The 23580-nt window shown below is 40.6% G+C and overlaps 1 protein-coding gene across 3 annotated transcripts in view; it reads left to right on the forward strand.

The window, feature by feature from the left end:
- SNX10 (sorting nexin 10) overlaps positions 1-20964 on the forward strand; it is a 61686-nt gene extending 40722 nt beyond the window's left edge. For 2 of the 3 annotated variants that reach the window (XM_030550836.1, XM_030550838.1), the window contains 5 exons: positions 2322-2408; positions 6000-6100; positions 6996-7094; positions 17709-17924; positions 18348-20964. In XM_030550836.1, coding sequence (XP_030406696.1) covers positions 2322-2408; positions 6000-6100; positions 6996-7094; positions 17709-17924; positions 18348-18429 — 585 coding nt within the window. In that variant the 3' untranslated portion in view covers positions 18430-20964. Of the gene's footprint in view, positions 1-2321; positions 2409-5999; positions 6101-6995; positions 7095-12758; positions 12796-17708; positions 17925-18347 lie in introns of all 3 variants that reach the window. The other variant, XM_030550837.1, reaches the window with a different exon arrangement.
- The last annotated feature ends 2616 nt before the right edge of the window (positions 20965-23580 follow it).

Below are 23580 nucleotides of genomic sequence, written 5' to 3' on the forward strand. Positions count from 1 at the left end.
ACCAGTGTAACTGGCCACACTGGAGACTAAATCATTGCAAAAACTGTGTGTAAACAAGGTCTTTGAGCATCCTGTCCAGTTTTTCCTATCTATTTTGGGCAGTTCTCTGGGGGAAATGATTTGGTTCAGTAACTATCCTCCAAAAGTTGAACTAGTTATTAAATTACCATACATATACATTAGACAGACGCTGCCAAATATTTTGTATTTTAAAGGATGCTTTACTATTTACTACGTATGAATTTAGGGCTTGCTACGCCACTTTCCTTGAAATGATGTATGATCTTCCAGAAATGTTAGGTGAAAGTGTCTGCATTTCTTCAATCTCATACAGCTATTGTTGTTGTACCAATTATATTAGACCAGTAAAAACCAGCAGGATCTTATTAAAGGGGACAAGACAAAGATGCCACATTTATTATAACAATTTATGACTAATAACTAATATCTTAATTCTTATACACACACAATATACCTATTCCCTATACACAAACACACACACACATTCACATTATACCTAATACCTATACATACACACATTCACACACACACACACACACACACACCCACACACACACCCACATTCATCAGGTGTTCTGCAGCTGCTGCATAGTTACCAGTCCTGAAGATAGCTTAAGTTCATGGCTTGATTTTGCAGCTTGGGTTCGTAGCTTGTGGCAGCTAACTGGCCAGGAAAGCTGGGCACAAAGCTGAGCTGGATCTCTGTTGGGCAGGCACCGATGTTCTTCCATGTTGGCAGCAGAATGTTACCCAGAGTCTCTCATCTCACCCTTCTTTTTTATAGGCTTTTAGTTTGGAATCAAAGTCTATAGGTCTTGCTGTGTCACGCTGCCTCTGGGTTTAGATTGATCACCCATCAATTGCAGGCGTGACTTTCAGCCTTGGACCTGGCTTTGATCTTCCTTCTGTTGTCCTTTTCTTTTTAGGGTGGATGCTTCTTACTTTGTTTAGGGCTGTTGTCTAGGTCTTCAGCCGTTGGTATTTGAACTTTATCTCTTCAGGACAGGCTGGAGCTGGAGGTTGATTCCATCATTCATACATACCTCATTCACACATCTAAACTAAACTAATAAGATTACAGCAGGGTTTGCAAAAATGAAGGTTGGAGGAAGCTTTTACAAAATGTAGTGAGTGTTTTAAAATGGGGTTTGAATTACAATATGGAACAGAAGTTACAGTATAGGCAAGTGTAGGGAATGATCAGAAGTTACATTAATAAAGTGAACAATTAAAAACAATTTCATTGATCAGTTCTACACTATTATTAGCAGTAATTATTTATACTGTAGTATTGTCCAAAGGCCTCAGTCCTGACTGGGACTCCATTCTGCTGGGCACAGGATAAATACTGGGCCACATCATGGTCCATTCCACAAGCCAGCCCAGGGAGTTGGGGGGGCATGTGTCCCTTATTCCCTTGGGCCAATGCACTGTACCACTGCTTCCTGTGTGTAGGAAGAAGTGGGCTCTGAAGAGCCACTACATTCAGGTAGGTGGGAAAGAGCCTTGACTCGGCTCCCCTTCAGTGTGCCCAATTATGTAGTTTCACTGGTGCATTAAAGAGCATATGCTGTGACAGGTCTAGGCCTCCCTCCACAGAGCAGTTAGGAGAGAGAGTGTGACTTTGCAAGGCAAAATCTCTCCGCTTGTGTTGCTCCTGGAGCAACCTGTGATGTGCTTTCCCCCTACTCTGGTGTGGATCACAAAGAGATGATCTAGACCATAGGGAAAAGACAATTCTTGCCTCCTTTGGGCTGGTGTTAAGCATTTATATATCTTAATTTCAGAGATTTTGATTGTTAAAATATTGTGTTTTTTTTTTAAAGAAAATGTACAGAGTGGTGAGGAAACATAGATTCAGCAGCATGCTAATAAAATGTAATAGTCATTCTGTACCACAGAGTATTTTTTGTAAAGCCTCTTTTATTTAATTCAATGATTGGCATTTGAAAAAAATTGCTGCACAGCTATTTTTAGTCTGATTTACAAGTTAGATAATCAGTTTGTCGCCACTCAGATGGCCGAGTCCCCATGAATGTGGTGTGTTTGACAGTTTAAAAATCTACAATATTATTTAATTTGAAAAATTCCCAATTTAGCTAGCTGTGTGGCAAGGAGTTTCCCAGACATGTACTGTAGTTCAGATGATTCATTGCTTTTTGCTTCTCCTTTTAAAGGATTGCAACATTGCATAAGCAGCAGTTCAGATTTTAGTCTGAACGCACAAAAGCAAACCAAAGAATCTTTCAAGCTGCGTTCTTATTCTAAAACTAATTGATTGATTTATTATGCCCTTACAGGAATTTGTAACTGTCCTGGTACGGGACCCTAGGACGCAGAAGGAAGACTCTTGGCATTCGCACATAGACTATGAAATATTCATTCATGTAAGTATAAAAATAAGTGCAAAGTATTTTTACTATGTTATGTAGCACATCTATTCAAGGCTGTGATCGTTTCAGAAATATTAATGATTTAAGCCTTATAGCACCTGGGACATCAGCAAGTGGTATGCTCCTTCTACAGATGGATCATGATACACACTGGCTCACATTTGTGTGCTCTAGGATGTTTTCGTCCTCTGACAGATACTGTTCATGGTTCAAATTCTTAACAAGACGACCAATGTGCAGTGACCATGCAAAGTCTTCATTTTATCATAGTAAGAAAAAACATTGGATTTCAAACATCTGTGTTTATACAACTCTCTTTTCAATGAATAATCCAGTTACTTGCATCATAATCAAAATTCCTGAATCTGTTTTATCTACCAAGCTATTTGATTGTCATAACTGTGCACATAAATGTTCAATGTGTCTAGACATTTATATTGTGACCAGCTCTGTGGTATCTGGATACTTTAAGTGTTTTTCTTTATGCTTATCATTTTAATGTACTGCATTCTAATAAGGATACATTGTGATTCTGTCATATCCTAAATCTGCCGTACATTTCATTCAATTAAATATTGCTGATTATTCTTGCATTACCATACTTTGTTGGATGAAGCACTGAAGGGATTATAATAATTTCCTTAATCTAGATCCTAAAATTGAAAAATATGACGTATGAAAAATATCTTCCATTCCCTCATGGCAGCAGGATTACTGGGTTCTGCCTATTACTTTTTTGAGTGTAAAGTGTCCCCTATGATATTGGCTGCCAGACAAACCTAGATCACCTTGGTAGAAAAGTGAAATTTCATCCTTTGTCACACATTGATGCTGTACTTTGAGGCAGCCCATTCTTGGAAAATTGACAGGAAACTCGTAATGTGGACAGTGTGAATGCATAAGAGGATAATTTGGGTCTCTCAGAGGTTCAGTTTCTGCCATTCCAAGCACTCAAACAGCAGTACACCATACCTCGTCCAGCTGCCTGCTGTTACCTGGAGCTTAAGCATCTCTTGAAGGATCTTTTTGGTCCTGTTATTCTGGAAGCACCAGAGACTCCAGTTTTGTTGCCGATCTGGAAAGCACTCCATAGGTTCACTCGACCAGTTATAGCTTGTTACAACTTCATGGTCCAAAAACCCCTCCTTAATTTAGATTGCTAGCGACAGGCATTGAACAGTAATTTGTATATGTTCTTAAAACCTAGCCAATGGAGAAATGCTTTGCAAAGCATTAAAAACTGAATGTTTCTACGCTTTAAGACTGATTTAACAGAAAATTTATATTTCATTCACACTGGTCACTGACAGGTTACAGTGCCTGAGCCTTGCCAAAAGAAACTGCTGTTGGGGATGTGGGTCTCCCAGAGCTCAGATGTTTTGGGACTGGCCCAGGATACAATCCTTTTGGCTATAAGTGGGCAGGAGGATTAATATGATAATGGATACCTCTTAAAAGAATTACTTCCCAGAACTGTGTTTTGGGATATATCACATCATCTTGGAAACTCTCCAACTCACAGAAAACTTGTTCTCCAGAGCAGTGCTGGTAGCCAAATGACTCCTACTGCTTAGGTGGCAGAGCAGACTGCCTTCAGGGCTAGAAGCTTGGTTCAGCAACTGGGCTGACCTGACAGCTAAAGAGCAGGTAACATTTCTGAGAAGAAGGACCTCAAACAGATTTGAACAGATTTGGTCTGACTTTTTAGAAGCCTTTAACTCCTAGCGAATGGAAACTGAGGTCATGCTCTCCTCTCCTTTCTTTTCCCTCCCTTTTTTCTTATTTTTTGGGAGGAAAATTATAAATTGAAAATATCTGGCATAATTACTCAAATATTGAGGTGAGAGTTTGAGAGCATGAAGTCATATGGTTGCTAAATAAAGCCAAAAGGCTATCGGCACTTATTACGTGTGTGGGGGAGGAAAGTATTAATCATGGTAAGGGCAAACAATCAAGTTACGGGTAACTAAGGGCAGAATCACTGCAACTGCTTTTCCTTGTGTAGCAAGTATTCATGCTAGTCATATTGGAGGCCCACTGCGCAGATACACAAATATGTATTCACATCCGATCCGCAAAAATTATCTGCGGATATTTGCAGAGCTCTACACCGGGGGCTGGAGCCTGGTCGGGGAGAGATGCTTTGGAAGTTGTGGGGAGTCGTGATGGACCCTCCACCTGTCCGGGGAACGGTGGGGTGGGCAGTGTTCCCTCAAATTTTTCCCACCCATGTGCAGAATGAATTTTGTTATGTACAGCAATATGGAGGTAATGTGTGACACATCACCTTCATATTGGTGCACATAACAAAATTCTTGTAGTGTGGGTGGGGCTGAGGAGTTCAGAGTGTGGGAGAAGGCTCAGAGCTGGGGCGAAGGGTTGGGATGCAGGGGTGCGAGGGTTCCAGCTGGGGGTGTGCACTCTGAGGTGGGGCCGGGGGTGTTGGGTTTGGGGTGCAAGGAGGGTGCTCTGGGGTTATGGCGGGGAGAGGAGACTCCCCACAGCAGCACCTGGGCTGGGGAGGAAGAGGCGCCTCTCCCCACCGCAGCAGCTCCGGGGCTAGGGCTGCAGGATAGGTGTTACTTCCCCAGCAGGTCTGGGCTGGGTTCGGGCCGGGGTAGAGCTGCCCTGGTTGTGGCTGGGTCTGGGCCGGCCGTGGCAGAGTTGGGGCCAGGGGAAGGGCGCCGTGGCTGTGGTAAGTCCCTGGGCGGGTTCCCTGAGTGCCTGCGCAGTGCAAAGAAGGCTGCTGCGTGGTTGCACAGTTTACAGGGAACTTAGCCAGGGGGCCCGAGCAGCCTCCCACCCAGGGCATGTGGAGGAACCCAGGGTCCCCACAGCTGCCAGTGCAGCTCTCTCTGACCGGGCTCCAGCCGGGGAGGGGGCAGCTCAGAGCTGCAGCCCAGCCACAATAACAGCTGGGGAGCTATGGTGAACCCTCCACCTGCCTTGGCCGTGGGGCCTGAGCAGCCCCCAACCTCTGTCCCTGCCCCTAGGCCCTCCTCCCAAGGCAGGTGGAGGATCCGCGCTGCGGTTCCTCACAGCTGCCTGCCTGCTGTAACTGTCCGAGCCCTGCACGAATATAAAATTTGTGTCTGCATCCACGCTGGTATCCACAGAAATGGTCCACGGATATAAAGTGGATACCCATGGATTTGCAGGGCTCTACCTATTGATTTAACTGGCACTATGCACTGGAAGAAGCATATATTCAGGAGTAAGTGTTTGCAGCGTAATGACCAGAGCTAGTTTTAAAAAAAAATGTTTTTTAATACAAAAATTGGAATTTTCTGTTGGAAATCATTTTCTGACAAACTTTTTCACCTGCTGTGATTGATGTCTTCGTTCTGGTCATTCTTTGCTTTCAAAACAAAGTGAAGAAAAATATGTTCCCTGAGAAGTTAGAAACTGATCCTGATCCGGTTCAGGATACAACTGTTTACATAGCTCTTATGCTGAACTGAACAGAAGTCAGTCCTTTAGTTTTCAGGGACAGAATTCTCAATCAACTTTTTTAGTATCAAATATCTATGCCATTTTCTTAAATCTAAAGGATTTACAAGTAAAGTGAGTCTCGTTTCCCAACAGACAAATAGCATGTGCTTTACAAGGAAAACATCTTGTGTTAGACGACGCTTTCGAGAATTTGTATGGCTGCGACAGAGACTTCAGAAGAATGCTGTGCTACTGTGAGTGACTTTTTTTTTTTAAATCCTACCTTCTTCTATCAAATACAAGTTTAATACTCTGCAGATGACACTAGTGATGATGCTAGTGTCTTTATCTGTTCTGAACTATTACTAGAGAATCATATAAGTTAGAGTTGGGCAAGACTTTAGCCCATATACTCTCTACCCTACCAGTGCAAGGTTGTTTTCAACAATATATTTTCTAGTGGTTTGCTGGTACTTCTACACAGTAATAAAAAACTCGCTGCTGACCTGGCCTCCGGGACTGAAAAATTGCTGTGATGGTCCCAGAGCTTGGGTTCTAGCCTGAGCCTGAGTGTCTACACAGTAGTTTTTCAGCCAAGAGCCCAAGCCCAAGTCAGCTGACAGATTTTTTTTTTTTTTAATCACTGTGGAGACATACTCCTGCCTGGCCTGGAATTAAACATCTCAAGCAATGGGGCTTCCACCATTATCTTTTGGTAACTATTCCCCAAACTAGTAAGGCTTAACACATTTAATCTTATATTTTGTTTCATACAAGTTTGAACAGCTAGTGCTTTTGATAAACCATTTAAGATGACAAAAAATGTAAATTACACTGCTCTGCATTTTCCTGACCCAACTGTTAATCCTTGGAGTCTAGGTGTCTACATACCAGGGGTCTCATATGGTCCTTATCACTGTGGTATCTGAGCACCTCCCAAAATGATAAAACGTGTACACAAAGATAGGTTTATCTCTTTCTCTCCCCCACTCCAGTCAACAGAGACTGGCTTTGCTTTATATTTTTCCAAGATATTTTTTCCTTTGGCCTGATGTTGTAATTTATCCTCTTAAAATTAGATAACTTGCATAAACTATTTTTCTCAGCCTCTTCATTTTTGGTTTTAACTCTGTATTTTATTTTTTAAAGCCAATTACCTGAACTTCCATCTAAAACTCCCTTTTTTAATATGAATAATCCCCATCACGTGGACCATCGTCGACAGGGCCTACAAGAATTTCTTGAGAAGTAAGTACTGCATCTTAGTGAATGTTTTATTGTTAATGAAGTCACTAATTTGCTGTATTAGACAGCCCATCTCTTGTACAGGAGAGCCATCTTGTGGCCAGCATTATATATTGCTCTTTTAGATTTCCTCTGTCTCTCATTGACACATTTTTGTATATACCACTTCTTCTGAACTGTTGGAACAGAATTTCAGCTGAAGTTCTGCACATTTGAGTGTATTAATTAAAAAGGGTCATTTTTATAAAGCATCAGTGTTTTTAAATTTATTTTATGGCCTTATTTTGGTTAAAAGTGCTCTTCTGGTGAAATCTGTTAGCTAGCTCGTTCTGGAAAGCTATGTTTAAACAAAGAAACAGATTTACAGTGATGAGGAAACCAGTGTTAACACCTCTCTAGAAAACTCTGCTTAAACACAGTGAGCTTGGGGCTGTAATAAGGAATCATTAATCTCTCTAATACTACAGCTGGTTCAGTGAGCTGGGGTTAACATTTTTATGTTTTGGTCCCCTAGCTTAGATAAGGCAATCTCACAGTTGGCACCATTTTTACCACTTTGCCAAATAAGTTTTATTCTAGCAAGCATAACTGAAATAGCACCAATTCTCCTTCACCTGGACTGGTGATAACAGCAGTGGAATTAATTTTTTTTTTTTAAATTTCCCCAGTGTAGCCTTCTTGCAGTGGACATTGTGTGTGGAAAACATTGTTTAAAGGGATGGACCCAAATAATTTTTAGAATAGTCGCCTAGGCTAGGCTTCAACCTGAGCTATGAAAAGGGTTTAAGAACAGCTTAAACATGTAAAAGCAGCAAAGAATCCTGTGGCACCTTATAGACTAACAGACGTTTTGGAGCATGAGCTTTCGTGGGTGAATACCCACTTCCTCAGATGCATGTCACCCACGAAAGCTCATGCTCCAAAACGTCTGTTAGTCTACAAGGTGCCACAGGATTCTTTGCTGCTTTTACAGATCCAGACTAACACGGCTATCCTCTGAGCTTAAACATGGTTATTTAGCTCAACACTCTGGCCGTTTAATAATACTTAGCTCCTATGCAACACTTTTCATCTGGGTAGATCTCAAAGCGCTTTACAAAGGAGGTCAGTATCATTATCTGTATTTTACAGATGAGGAAACTGAGGCACAGGTGTGTTCAAAGTCGTCCAGCAGCTAGCTGCAGAACTGGGAAAAGAGCCCTGGTCCCCTGAGTCTGAGTCTAGTATTCTAGCCACTAGACCAGGGGTGGGCAAACTTTTTGGCCTGAGGGCTACATCAGGGAGTAGAAATTGAATGGCAGGCCATGAATGCTCACAAAATTGGGGTGGGGGTGTGGGCTCTGGGGTGGGACTGGGGATGAGGAGTTTGGGGTGTAGCAGAGTGTTCTGGGCTGGGACTGAGGGGTTCGGAGGGTGGGAGGAAAATCAGGGCTGGGGCGGGGGTGCGGGAAGGGGTGCAGGTTCCGGCTGGGGGTGCGGGTTCTGGGGTGGGGCTGGAGATTAGACATTTGGGGTGCAGAAGGATGCTCCAGGCTGGAATTGAGGGGTTTGGAGAGGGGGAGGGGGATCAAGGCTGGGGCGGGGGTGACGCTCAGGGGTGCAGGCTCTGAGTGGCACTTAGTCAAGCGGCTCCTGGAAGCAGTGGCATATCCCTTCTCTGGCTCCTACGCAGAGGGCGGCCAGGTTGGTCTGCATGCTGCCCATCCGCAGGCACTGCCTCTGCAGCTCCCATTGGAGTGCTGGAGGGGGCCATTGGAGTGTGTAGAAGCTGGAGCGGGGCCATGCTGCGGCTTCCGGGACCCGTGTGGAGCAGCCCCCAACCCTGCACCCCGGCTGGAGTGCCAGAGTGGGGATGAGCCTTGGCTTCCGGGAGCCAGGTGGTGCAGCCCTGGACACAGCACCCCAGCTGGAGTGCCGAAGCAGCCCCCCAACCCAGTGCCCCGGCCGGAGTGATGCTGAGCTGTGTGGTGTGGTCCCAACCCTGCACCCTGGCCGGAGCGCCAGAGTGGGGCTGAGCCGCATGGTCCAGCCCCTGACCCAGTGCCCCAGCAGGAGCTCGCAGGCCAGTTTAAAATGGCTCATGGGCCCATAGTTTGCCCACCTCTGCACTAGACCAACCATGTTTGTACTATCTTGTGGCTTTTTCTACCATTTTGTAAAATGTCCTACCATTGTTATCAGTGGTGTAGCTCCATTTGTGGTTGCAGTGGTAGGAGCATTTGTGAAGTCAGACGGCTACCAGCCACCAGCTTTTAAACCATTGTTTTGTTTAGAGCTACTCTGAGCATGATTAGATGACATGAGGGTTAGAACACCAGTCTCCTTAATACTTACCAGTGTGGAGTTCTACCAGTAATATCAAAGGCAGGAATTTTTAAGCAAGTTACTCTGCCTTTTGGCACATGCTCTTCCTGGCCAGTGTCACGGAGCTTTTTTGAGTCCTTTGCTCCCAGTTTGGGAAGAGCAAGGGAAAATCTGTGTTAGCAGTTGGCTCAATAACTGGGAACAGGGTATGTGTCTATAGTGACCCTATTAGTCATTTCAGGAACAGTCTTATCTGTTCCTGCATAGAGTCATGTCCAGTCTTTGTTGGCCAGGACTTTAGTCATGACTCTGCTTGAGGGTACATGACACTAAGAGTGGAGGAGGATCTAGGGATTTCCCCTCAACCTCATTGATAAAAAACAACTCAAGAGTTGGGAATACTGATAGGCTGGACAAAGCCACGTATCCTTGTCTGAGCTCTCAGCCTTCTCTGTGCCATGTTGTGGATAATTGTTATTTTTAAAGATACTCTAATTTTGAAATGAAACTTGTAGGAATGTTGAACAGCCCAAACTGCTCCAAAGTGACTTTATTAAAGGACACAAAATATTTCCATCCAGTGGCTATGTTTCCAGAAATGACATTAAAACAGAAATGTACTTTTCTTTCAGCTTTTTTGATACCTACAGTTTTACTGAGTATTGTTAGTGTAGAATGTTGAGCATTCAAGAACGTTGCTCCATGAACGTTAAAATGATTAGTGTTCGGTGCATCAAAGTTTTTAAACTGGGTTTTTCCTCTTATAGTAATGATTTTAAATGTTTGCTCTTCAGTGCTACATGAAAGGTTGCACCGTTCTCTCAGACATTCTCAGCCACAGGGGAAAGCTAGACTTGAAAGGAGTTTTTTAAAAAATATAGTTGTGTTAGGATAAATTGGCATGGCGTTGACATTTTGTGGCGCTGCCCTCCGCTGGATGGAATATCAGACATCCCAGTTTGTAGAAAGGTTCTCTCCATTAGCTGAATTAGGAGGCTGCTCCAGACGCCTCTGTCTTGGAGACTGTGGGTTGTGTTTTTTTTCCCCCCTTGGACCAAAATGTCATAAATGCAGCTTTGGGGAAAGAATTCATGTGACTCATTGACAAGAGAGATCTCCATAATTCCAGCACTGGATCACTGCAGATTTTTTTCATATGACACATGCTCCAATAATTTAAAATAGTGGCACTGACATATCGTTAGTCTGGGGCCTTTCAAATTCCTCTGCCTTGATTTTATGGACACTTAGCTGACATTGCTTTGTACTTTAGGTCTAAATTCTGGGCCCCACAGTGCCTATAGCACAGATCCCTCAGCAGCTCCCCAGGACGCCCAGGCTGTGCATCTGTAAACAACCACTTCCTCTGGGAGACGGAACATCCTTTGGTAGCACTTATGCCAATGCTCTGCCCTTATCCACCCCCACACAGCAGTTTGGTGGCTCCAGTAGGGGAAATCAGTCATGGAGAAACTGAATGGGACCCTACAGGCCAAAACAGCAAAAGTGAGCTATTAGCCGGGGCAAGGAGATAGGAGCCTGTCAGGCAGAATGACACACAGCTCTCTTTCCTCTCTTCCCCCTCCCACCACTCCACCCCAATTGCTTATGGGAGTGAACAGACCAGAGGTCACAAGCCACACATGCTAACCAGCTTGAGGAAGATGGGGCTATGGGTAAAATTTTCAAAAAACCCTCTTTGAATCTTAGGCTCCTAAATCTCTTTTGAAATATATGACCTGTGCTCCTAAATCATTTAGTCGCTTTTGAAAATGCCATGCCTCATCCCTAGCTGTTTTCTGTTTTTCCTCTCCTCCATCCACCTCTCTATGTAGGAAGGTTACTGCAGCAGCTCCCAGGGCACCCACAGAAGACAGAGGGGTGAGGATTTATGGAGGGCTGGTGGGGAGAAGAGGCTCATTTGCATTCTGTACTACCCAGCTGGAGAGTGGATGTGTATCTCTGTCCCCCACCTCCACACATCATCCTCTGGATTAGTTAACTCTGTGAACAGCTAGTTACTTAGACATAGGGGGTTTCTGCAGCTCTTCCTACTGCATAAATGAGGGCCAGGATTTGACACTTAGTTTGAAACAGACTTAAAGCATTATAATTCATGTTGGAAGTTGAGGTTGGATGAATCTGGCTTTATCATAAATTTCCAGCTCTGATCCTGTTTTGTTTTGTAGGGGATTATCACTTCAATTGACAAAAGAACTGTATAACCCAGTCCTTGTTACTGTCAAATTCAGTGTTTAAGATCTCTGACTCCATTAGCTAAATGTTAGATTGCCGATCTTTCAGTCATAAATTACTTTTTGGGAATGAGGAAAACTACACATTTCCTATTGGAAATATTCTGAAGATGTTGTATTGTGATGCTGATTGAATTCTCCTTTAAGTTCAAATAAAAAAGCTTATTACTGAATTGAAAAAAAATCAAGAAATTATCTTTATTAATACTAAGTTTGGTAAGACCTTTTTCCTTTTCGCCCATTTGTTCCGCACAAAACTTAATTTTGGGGCCTAAAATTACCTAAAATGATGATTTGCATTCCTGTTTGCTTTTGGTAAATACATATTGGAATTATAACAATTTATTTTAAGTTGCATTCCATTATTTTGCTTTAATGGAATGAAACTGGAGTTCTCATACCAATGTGTGGTTTAGAATAAAAAGTAAGTATCTATTAGTAATCTCTTGAGAGTGGCTATTCCTGGCAATTACCACAGGAAACATGCTTAATGTTACATCTCCTGACAAGAGATTAATATGGAAACAGATTTAAATAATATTTTTAAAAGTTCACTGCTGATTCACCAAACCAGTTCCTAATCCTGCCTCCGTATCTTGCATGCATAAATATTATGTGTGTGGTCCCATTGGGCCTGGTTCACTTTTGCCCTGTACCCTGTATAGTTATTTGCATCACTGCCAAGTGGGTACTAAAAACTACCATTCTGATATGGTTGTACTTTACTCTCACTTTGCACTGTATAAATAACTATGCAAAGTACAAGGCAATAGTGCACCAGGGCCATTGACTACATGTAAGGTTTATTCATGCTAATAAGGGATGCAGAATTGGGTCCCATCTTTCTATTAGCATTATTCTGAATAGAATGCTCCAAATATTTCAAATTTGAGTTGTGCTGAAGTGAGTATGGGATCTGGCAGCCCCTCCTAGCTTCTCTATTTAGTTAAATTCTCTTTCATATTTCCAGCTAGCACCTGCTACCTTTCACACTGGTTTATTATAAAAGAGGAAATGGTATTGATAAAAAGTATGAGGAAATAGAGCTTTAATGACTGTACCCTGTATTTTCACATTCTCCCTGTCTGAATCTGTGTGTGTTCAATAGAGGGCACCAGAACACAGGCTGTGATCAGTTGGTTTTGGTAAGTTTTATTTTTTCCTCCTCTCATGATGTGATGTAAATGGGCAGAGTAAATTTGCTGAAAATGAAATCAGAGTGTTAACCTTCCGCACACATTCAAGTGTGCATCTGTCATTATATTAGGTTACAGTAGATACAGGAAATCTTTAGTTAGGATTAAGTTGTACTGTTCAGCCATATGTTGTTCTCCAGCAGAACAGTGGATAATATACCTAATAAAATCACATTGAAGAAAACCAGATTTTGGCCTTTATCCAAATAAGACGCAACACATGTTTTGCCTTTTGTAAATGTTCTCTCTTTAGCTTGGGAGAGGGAACATGCCTCATGTAGCATACAGCATCTCCTCAAAAGCCATGCACTTTCTTTTGCGTATCAATTGGAAGTTTATTAGAGGTCAGCTCGGGTCTAATTTTAAAGGCCGACCCAACCCAACTAGACCACAGCTGACCTGAATCCACCCGAAGCTGAGTGTCAAGGCATTTTCATAACTGACCTGACCTTTATAGTCAGGCCACATCAGGTTGCAAGGTCAGGGATGGAGCAGCAGGAACTGGAGCTAGCATAACAGCATGTTCAGGATGCTGCAAACAGACCCAGGTGTTTCTGCCATTCACAGACCTGGCCCACGCCTCTTCCCTCCCCTGCAGCTGTCTCAAGAAGTCCAGGATTGCCCATACCTCAGTGGAGCCTCAGTCCCTCAAACTCCCAGCCAGGGCAGCCACACGGCAGGACAGACGCATTGCTGTGCAGGCATGGGGCAGCTCCCCTTCTCTCCTCCACTGCCACCTCTTGCCTGGCCCTACTGCTGAGTGGATGGGGGCATGGGCCCAAGGGTGGTGCAAGGTGGGTACCCATCTGCAGATCCCCATGAAAGCCTCCATACTGGGCAGGAGTGGTGAGATGCAGGGCAGGCAGTGCCTTGTGTGGGGTCCCAGCTGGCCATGTTTCTCTCTGTTCACACCTGAACCACACTGTGTGTGTGTGTGTCTGTCTGAAGGCAGGAAACAGCTGATGCGAATTCAATGCTGCCTCTCCTGGTGGCAGCACCTCCCACCAGTCACTGACCCATGCAGACAAAAGACTGTTTACCACCTCCCTGCTGTGCTATCCCTATGGCTGCCTGTGACTGCGCACCTGCCCCCAGTCTGCTCAGATCTAATTTTAAAGCCTGACCTGAACCCAGTCTAAGCATGTTAACTCATTTTCATCTCCAAACTGACCTGAACCTAGCACCTATAGTTAGGTCCCCTTGGGTTTGGGTCAGGTTGCAAGACTGTATTTTATGCCCTCTTTCTGTAAAGGTAGAGATATCATAAATTTTTTACCAAGGCTGCTTACAAACAAAGATTCTCATGACAACAAATAAAGATTTTACTATCTCAAATTCAAATGTAGGGCCTGGTTCTGCAAACCCTTACTTATGTAAGGGAGTTCTTATGTGAGAGTAATGACTACTCGTGTGGGGAAAGGTTTGCAGGATTAGGGCATTAATTTCTATATCCTAGGTAGGTATAGGAAAAGTTTGACTTTCCTTTAAATCTGCCAAGTCCAGTTTTTTTCAGGTGATACTAGAATTATCAGTGTGAGCTGTGACTTTTTATAAATTAACTGTGTGGGCCAGATTTTGATCTCATTTACTGAAGATTTACATCAGAGCAGCTGGGGTCAGAATATGTTACTGTGTTGGTATTTGCTATAATGAACAGGCTGCTGATTGTCAAACATTGATAACTGCTGGTTGGCTAAAAATTGCACACGATTAGTCGGTGCTAAAACATCCTAATTGTATGTTACCTCCCCCTGTCTCCTCCACTTCTTTGTACCCAGTTGTTTCATCTACTTGTCATGTCTTGTCGTTTAGACTGCAAGCTCTTTGGGGCAGAGATTGTCACTTTTTATGTGCTTGTACAGCACCTACCACAATGGGGCCCCGACCTAGTTGAGGCCCGAGTGCTACTGTAATAATAATATTCCACAATACTAACAATGGGCGACAAAGCATGCATGTCCTTGTTTTAGAGGTATGAATATTTTGAACATTAAAAACTAACAGAATTGAATAGTGCAGACACTTTATTTTTCATTTTGATGGCTTTTTAATTACATCCTTCAAGCAATATAAGCGGCTGGTGCAGAAGAAAGAAAGCAAAAGTTGTCATTTCTCAATTAAAGAGTAGAACAGGCGTTCCAAGGGCATACCTAGATGAAGGGTGCTTCTATGACTGCTCACATGTTGGCTTAAAGTGGTTAGTAAGGAACTCTCTAAATGTTTTCCCTTCTAGATGGACTCTGTGGGATTGGTTCAATGAGCATCTTTCTGTTTCTTCACTCATTTAACCTCCAGATGGCACTATTAAGCAGAAGAAAAAATAACTGTGAAATAATGAGTCCAATGTAAAGTAAAATTGGAAATTGAATTATAGCTGCAGAAAAAGGACAGTAGCCTTGAGGTTCTGATCAACCTGTACTCATATCACTTTTGTTTGCTATTCCCATATGTTAGGTTACCAGCAAGTTAATAATAGTGCTTCAGCAGTTCAAGGCTTAGTAGAATTGCTGTGGACATGAAATAAAGCTAAAATGAATTTGTGTCCAATGTCATTGACATTAGTGCTCATTACTTCTGTGGTGTAAAGCCTCAAACCATCTAAAATCAATTTTAAAGATTACCCATTATTTTATAAAGAAAATAAAATACATTTCAAGCAGCAACAAAGCTGCAAGTATAGCGTAATCTGATGAACAGTTAGTTACTTGCGCTTTAGCCTGGGTGGCAGGAAGCTACTGGAGGTAAAATACAGGAAAATCTTTAGGGGAAACTAAAGCTTATTCATGTTGAATTTAATGGGCTGGCTTTTTACTATATTAATCTGAATTAGAAATACAGACAGTAGTGCAAAAATGCGAATCTCCTTAAATCTGGAACATAAATTCTAGTAAGATTTACTTTAAGAAAACAAACAAACAAAAGGAATGAGTTTGCTCATCCAGTGCTTACACTATAAATCTGTATTTATTGTGTGGTATCATTGGGGTTTTATTTTTTCCCTTTTTGTTTTTCATGATGTTTGTGTCATTTCTTGTTTGGGATTTCACATTGACCAAGAGTGACCAATGAATGATGTGGCTTTTTATACTATAGTCAGGAAGCTATTGCTGTTGAGGAGGGAGGTGTGGGGATATGTAGGTTCTGTGGCTTGATTAATTTTTGTACACTATTAGGTGATTTCTTTTGGGGTTACTGAGAAGTTGTTTTTAAATGTTCTGTGCATTAAAACTTTGTAGGCATGGATTTTGAGAGACTATATTTGTGATGTCTATTTTTAAGAAAACTATGTGTGGGTTTATCAGAGTAAAAGCTGGGTTTTATCAATGTTTAAAAATGTCCTTATCTTGAACAGTAGCAAAAAGTGATCTCTGTTGCAGCCCCACTCTGATAATTTCACATGGAATGTGGTAATCATTATAGGCCACTGCAAATATTTTTCATTACTGCAAACTTACCAATTTCAAGTTATATATGTCTTTTTTCATTTTGCTGTCCTTAAGACAGAAATCCTTAAGTATATTACATTAAATATTAACAGTATATTAGTCACAACAGAGAACAGTTTTCAGAGTTCACTTATATTTAAAATATTACAGTCCAAACACATGGTTAAGATTGGAAGAATCAGTCTGTTGTACACTTCATGTTAATTTGGGTATTTATAATGCAGTTGAATATTTATTTATTTATTTATTTATTTTATTTTCATCAGTTCTTATTTTCTTGTATTCGATTATATTCAGTAATGTTACCAAATAAATGAAAAAGATATTGATAACTAAAAACTAACCTAAATATTTGTAAGCAGATAAACATAAATTCTCAATGGTTCTGGCTTACTTAAATATATTGCAGTAAATTTGTATGCAGTGTTAGTTGTTAGTGTCATAGGCCCTTATTTTGCAAATGCTGAGTATGCCCACTGAGCTCAAAAAGACTACTCCCATGAGTAAAGTTACACATGCACATCAGCATTTTGTAGGAATGGGCCCTTATTGTCTGCTGCTGATCATGTTAGAACAGACCTTTTGTGCAATTAGTTCCTTATACAAATATTGCAAGAGCATTGCATTTTCAGAGTAACAATGCTAATGCACAGATTTCAGTCCTTGTAGAGTAACTCTAACTTTCCAATTTTTTTGAATGCATTGTACTTGGATTACACAGTTCACGTGATTAAAAAGGTTATGCTAAATGCATTTGAAGGCTTATTTTCACAAATATAAACTGCAGTTGAAGATAGACTTTTTCAAAAAAACAGCTAAAATGAAGAGTATTGTCAGAACTTACTGAAAACATTTTACAGACAGATTTAAATCAATATTCATCAATGGCATTTTTATTATCCCTTAAATATATACAAATTTGTAAAAGTGTAAATATGTACTTCTAGTTTTTGTTGGTGCACACACATTCTATTTCACAGGTATGTCAAAGTCCTGACTTTTCATGCTCTAAATTCCTTAATCTTCTTCTACTCCCCCAAGAGAAATCAGGCAGTTGAAATTTTAAAGTAGTTTAGTATTTTTAAATATAGACAATTTTTGAACGTAGACCAAATTTCCATAAGTGCATGTGCCTTTGCCCCCCTTACAATCATTAATTGATACACATGGTAATAACAGATGGTTAAATGGAAGAAACGCCCTTGAAGTTATTCTTATAACAGATGTTCTTAACTATTAGCTTCATGTTTTTACTCACCCAAAATTCCAGATAATGCAATAAAAAGATAACACATACCTAATCATTTTATTATATGCAGTGCATTCTGAAGCTAATTTGGGATTCATTTAAAAGCAGGAAACCTCTGAGAAATTTGTTCTAGTAATTACGTGTGTTTTTTTTCTTTTTTTTTAAAGGATCCTACAAAATGCATTATTGCTTTCAGACAGTAGACTTCACCTCTTCTTACAGACTCAGCTAAATCCAGAAGATATTGAGGCTTGTGTATCTGGACAGACAAAATATTCTGTTGCTGATGCGATTCATAAGTTTGCCTCTTTGAAACGACGTTTTCCTATTGAAGATGAAGAGAGAGAAAGAGGGAAAAATGAGGCAGATTCTGATTCAGAGAGGTTACTTTCTTTCTTCTTTACATTCTGATATACATACATATATACACACAGACTTCACTTTTTTTGTTGATGTAATACTAAGATAATGAAAAAATTAATTGACTGAGATTTTATTGAGCTGTGACAGCTCATCATAGAAGTCTTCACACACACCTCCACACTGAATTAATGAATGCAGTAGAAATTCAATTATCTGCATTCTGATTATGTGAATTTCATTTAGTCAGACTTGAATTATTCGCGTTTAAATTATCTTGCTAAAAAAAATATCCAACTGCACTCCAAATGGCTAATTAAAAGTCCAAATTTCCTGTCTCTCTTTGTGACTGGAGATAATTAAAGTTCTCCTCTGTTACTCAGGCTTTGAGTGTGTTGTGAAAACCAATTTCCTTTCTTTATTTTTTTTTCTCCCCTTCTCTGTAGTTCATCCTCCGGGCTTGGACAAAGTAGTGATGACAGCATTTCACATGGATGTAAAGCAAGCACAGTCCCTGAAGAATCCTGAAAAATCACTTGTATATTGCCATCCTAAGACCTGCAAAATAAAGTTCTCTCTCAATTTTCAAACCATAGCTTTGAAACTGTTTCTTTGTTGCTTTTATTAAATTGCACTGATTTATTTTTACATGTTGCCTATTACATTTAGGTTTATGCAGCCATTAAAATTTTGACAAATATTGGGCTAGTCGTGTTCTATTGCCAAGTATGGCTGATACGTTGTCACGCAGGGAAATACTTTATTTCAGATATTAAAAAATAAAGGTATTTTACGTTAATTTAAAAGTGGTGTATCAAATGAAAATATACTCAGAGCAACTTTGTGTACTCTATACCAGAGAAGTTTCACTCTAAACAGCTGTGTGACATTGGTAATGAAGTTATATAGACCACAAGGTATTAACTTTTTAAAATAGCATGGTGACTTGAGGAAAACAGAATCTGTGCTATTTGTTGCTGACAATTGGAGAGAGGGGCTGAGGGAAGATCGTCTTTCTCCAATGTTTATGGAAAACTTGCTCTTATCACGCACAAGAGCCAGAGGCCAACATTTTCAAACATAGATGCCTAAAGTTAGGCACATAAATAAATGTGACATGATTTCAAGGGATGCTGAAAACCTTCAGCTCTCATGGAAGGTAGTGGGAGTTATGGTTGCTCCCTCCCTGCGAAAATCATGTGTAAAATCTGGCCCCACTGAAATCAATAGGCATTTTGCACTGACTTCCACAGAGTCAACATTTCACTCTAGGTATCTAACTTTAGGGACCTATGTTTGAAAATGTTAGCCAAGTGTTATAGGTTAACATTTTAAATGAAGTGAAACTGTCTTTCCGAAAGGATGATAGTCACATAGATATAACACATTTGTTCAGATATAGAACTCTAAGCTATTGGGTATAAACTGAAATGAATGGAGTTTTTAATTTCACTTTTACTGTAGTAAACACATTGAAATATTGACTTTTTCACAACTGGCAGGCTTGAACACAACTTTTTAACCACAAACATTTGTTATAATCTACTTTGCTCTTTATAGCAGCAGCTATGAGTTAGCTTGTCCCAGAACCTGTCAATAGAAAATGTTTCAGTGTTTATTTATATTTGACATTTAACTGCTATTAAAGACAAGGCAGTGGGTCTGATCCTGTTCTATTGAAATAATGGCAAAACTCCTCCAGATTTCAGTGCTGCACGTTCAGGTCCAGTATGGATTTTTGTCTCTGACAAAGATACAGTAGTTAGTATCTTTTAACCTGTGAATTACACAGAAACAATATATAATTAATTGGCAAGCTAATAAAAGTTAGTGCGGATGTATGTTTAAAGCATCCTCCTGGGAATCTGTTCAGTTTTGGTGTGTCTTAAGAGCTTGAGGATAACATTTCATCTTTTAGGTAATTATTCTGAACCAGTTTTCTCTTCATCATAGCACTTACATAAGATAAATATCTGTTTCTTTTGCTCAGTTTTGTTGAATTGCACAAATATATCTAGTCACCATCTCTGCTTGTGTGTAGAAGGGTCAACAAAATATTTTCATATAACAGCACTAACATTAATTAAAGCAACAAGTTATCCTGGCAAGATAGCTTCTATTGCAAAGTGCAGACTTTTGGGGGGGGGAAGATGTTGCCTCATTGATAGACTTATTATTTAGCAAAGCTGCCCATAACATCAGCAAAAAAAATCTTGAAATGAACAAAAACTGAGAATGAGATAATTTTTTAGAGAAGGAAATCATCATTTTGTTTTACCATACTATACTATTGGGTTTTTTTATTTAAATGTTGAGCTAGATCATAGAATGCACTTTACGCTTTGTGGCTTGCTAACACACATCCTGTCTGTTTAAATGTAAGAGTTGGAGAACCTTTGTGACTACTTTATTATAATTCAGGGATCTTGTCTTTTGTATATTAAGGAGATTTTGCAAAGTAGCCTGTTTCACTGATAAATACTTGGGATTCATCATAATTGTATCGTTATTAACTTTATCATACTCTTCACAAGTTAGATCTGTGCTCTAAAATCTGTTCCATTATCATCATCTTGTCCTGCATGGAAATTTATTTAAAATGTCACTCTTTTGAGTTCTCTGTATACCTAGTATTAGTGAAAATCTTCGTGTTAAGTGATAATGAAGAATACTCTGTTCTAGGGTTTATTTACCAAGAAAAAACAATTGTAAATGTTTTAGGATAGGTTTCTTATTTTGTGAAATTTTAAATATAAAACTTCTTAAAATTTTTGATTAGTGTGTTGTGATTTTAGCATTACATCAAATATGGTTTTTCTACAAGAAACTCATCTTGTTGGGGATTTGATTCTTAGCTTTTGTTGTTGTTTTTGACTACAAGTGACATTTCTGTCTAGTTTTTCAAACAGTCAGGATTTTTAATGTGCCACTCCTGCAGCCAAAATCTTACATCACTTTAATTGTTCCTCCTTTGCTGCTTTCCTACACTTATACTTGTATAAAGATGTTTAGTAGAAACAGAACATTCTTAAGTAATTAAATAAGAAAAATAAATTGCTCTGCTTTGACTTGTAAATGAGATTTATTTTATTTGTAAAATCCATTTCCTAATTTATTTATTTTTATGACTTTTAGTACTCTACAGTTTTCTGTTTCTCAGATATTTGTGTGTGCTATATGTTGTTAAACATAAATACCCCCCGTCATTTATATTTTTGAATTGTAATGCATATTTAACTTAAGGATATTCTAAATCAGCATTCCAACAACCTGTTACTCATAATGCAACTGAAATATTTCTATTAACAAGGTAACAAAAATCCTCTTTTAAAAGAAAATAATTCATTCAATAACAGCTCAATTTTTATAAACATTAAGAGTAAGAAACTTGACAGTCTTATTTTCTCAACACTCATTTCTAAATTCTGTGCCCACCTCTTCCAAATTCTGTGCATTTTTTGTTTCTTGAAATATTTTTATTTGTTGAAGATACTTTTAATATAGTTCTGAAAAACTATCCAATTGTTTGTAATACAAGCAGCATGCAACATTAGCAACCCTTTCAAGGAATGGATAAAATTGAAACCTTATGTTTCTAAGTAGTTAAACAAGAGTAGTAGAATCAATAATGATGATCAATGTTTATCGCAAAAAGGCTGGGGGGTTTGTTGTTGTTTAATCTACTTTTACAATGCTGCACTCTCTTTTAAACACAAAAATGTAATTCAGTACTTGCAGTGTCAAGACTGATTCTTCTCATGAAAGGCCTTCAATACTTTACTTTCCCTCTTACAATTAAAAAATTGCAGGTTAAATTGCTTTTTTGCCTATTTGAATAAACCATATTTAGAAGATAATTATCGTTTATAACAGGAACCAAAAATACTCCTCCTTTTGGTTTGGAACATTTAGAGTTCTTGAATTGAGATACCTATAACATATGTATATATTTCTAGGTATTCCTATGCTATTAACTTTCCATGAGCAATTATACAATATTATATGGTTTGCAGCTCTAAAATTTTATTGTAAGATTGCTTGTGGAAAGTTAAATAACAGTACGTCGTAGATATGATACCTCTACAATCTAAGTTTTTGCAATTACAATATATACTTCTTAAAATCATCTACAGTTTGGCAAATACAAAACTGTTCTAGTTCCATGAGGAAATCAAGCACTAAAGCAAAGCTGAGCACATTTACTAGAAATCATATGTAAAAACCTGCAAATCAGAAACTTTACCAACTCAAATATACTTTCCAAACCCTTGCTCTTTGTAGCTGTATCTTAGCAACCGGATCCCCTTCCTTTCAGCACGCTACATGGCAAACCTTTCACTAACTGATACTGTAACTGTAAAACTTTTCCTAATTGTTAGGAACACAGTTCCACTAGTTTGATATTTGCCACCAATTGATCTAGTAGCACAAACTCTTCCAGTGACTGCTTCTTTCCTCTCATTGTCTGTGCTCTCTCCCAAGACCACCGTGAAGCTTTCAAACTACCTTTTCCTGCCATGAATTCCTAACTTTATAAATCCCCCTTACTAGCCATCTGGCTCTATGCTAAGCGGCAAACAGTTCAACAAGTGCCTAGTCGTCAGCAGCCCCCCCATCGCCTCCTGCCTTTACTCCTAGAGGCAGAATTGGCACCACTTTCAGTTGAGTTTTGCTAGTTTCTTACCTCAGGGCCTTCATCCTCTCTTCCCTCCCACCCCACTTGCTGTAGTTTTTCCTGCAGCTGCAAGCACAGACTGACTGTGTGTGCAGGGGGCTCTCGCGGCAGCGCGCTCCCTCCCTCTCCCCCCGCCGCCCGTGAATATGTTCCAGGCGCCTCCATGCGCCCAGGCTCTGCCGGGGGCTGTGTGTCAGGTAAAGCAGCTCGCCGGCCTTGATCCGGTAACTCGTAGCAACCGCAACCCATAGCAACAGCGCGGGAGGGGAGGGAGACGCAGCAGTTTGCAGCTTCTCGGCCCCAAGAGCCAGAACCCCAAAGTCTCATGCGTGAGATCTGAGTTCGGACACTCACCCGCCCCCACTTTAAAAATACGAAAGCACCAAGAGTTGCGCGGGGAGAGGGGGAATCCAGCAGCATCTCCCTCAACCCCCAAGAAAGCAGAGTTTGGAGGATGGTGACTGGGGAGCTCTGCAGGGATCGGACATTTTTAGGGCGCTGCTAGTTTATTTTTAAATGTATCCGCCCCCCCTTCACATGAATGTAAAACAAAAGGCTGGGAGGGGGGGTGCGTGCGCGTGAGTCAGGCTGTGAGAATGGGATGCTGCAGGAGCAGGAGGGAGGCTGATGGAATTCTTTGTTATGCAAAAGCCCAGGCGGCTGGGCTCCTCTGGGCAGGCTCCGAGCCAGAGGAAACGTATGGGGGGGGGGGGGTGTACAGAGCAAAAAGGGGGCGCTCAGGAGCGGCAGCTGGGAGTGAGCGTGATCCCAGAGGATGCGCCGGTCCCTTCGATTAGGGGTAGCCTGCTCCTCTTTGCAGTTACATTTCAAACCCCAATCAATGCAATTACCAGAGCATGGCCAACACTTTCCTGTTTGCTGCCCTCAATATCCCCACCTTCCATCAAATTGTTATGGCTTTATCTAGTTGCAGCGACACTTGTGCCCCCATGAATTCTTTCCCCCCAGGACTGGAAGGAACTGATGCTCTGTGAGGTGGGTTT

The sequence above is a fragment of the Gopherus evgoodei genome, chromosome 2 (genome assembly GCF_007399415.2).
Source record: "Gopherus evgoodei ecotype Sinaloan lineage chromosome 2, rGopEvg1_v1.p, whole genome shotgun sequence".
NCBI lineage: Eukaryota > Metazoa > Chordata > Testudines > Testudinidae > Gopherus > Gopherus evgoodei.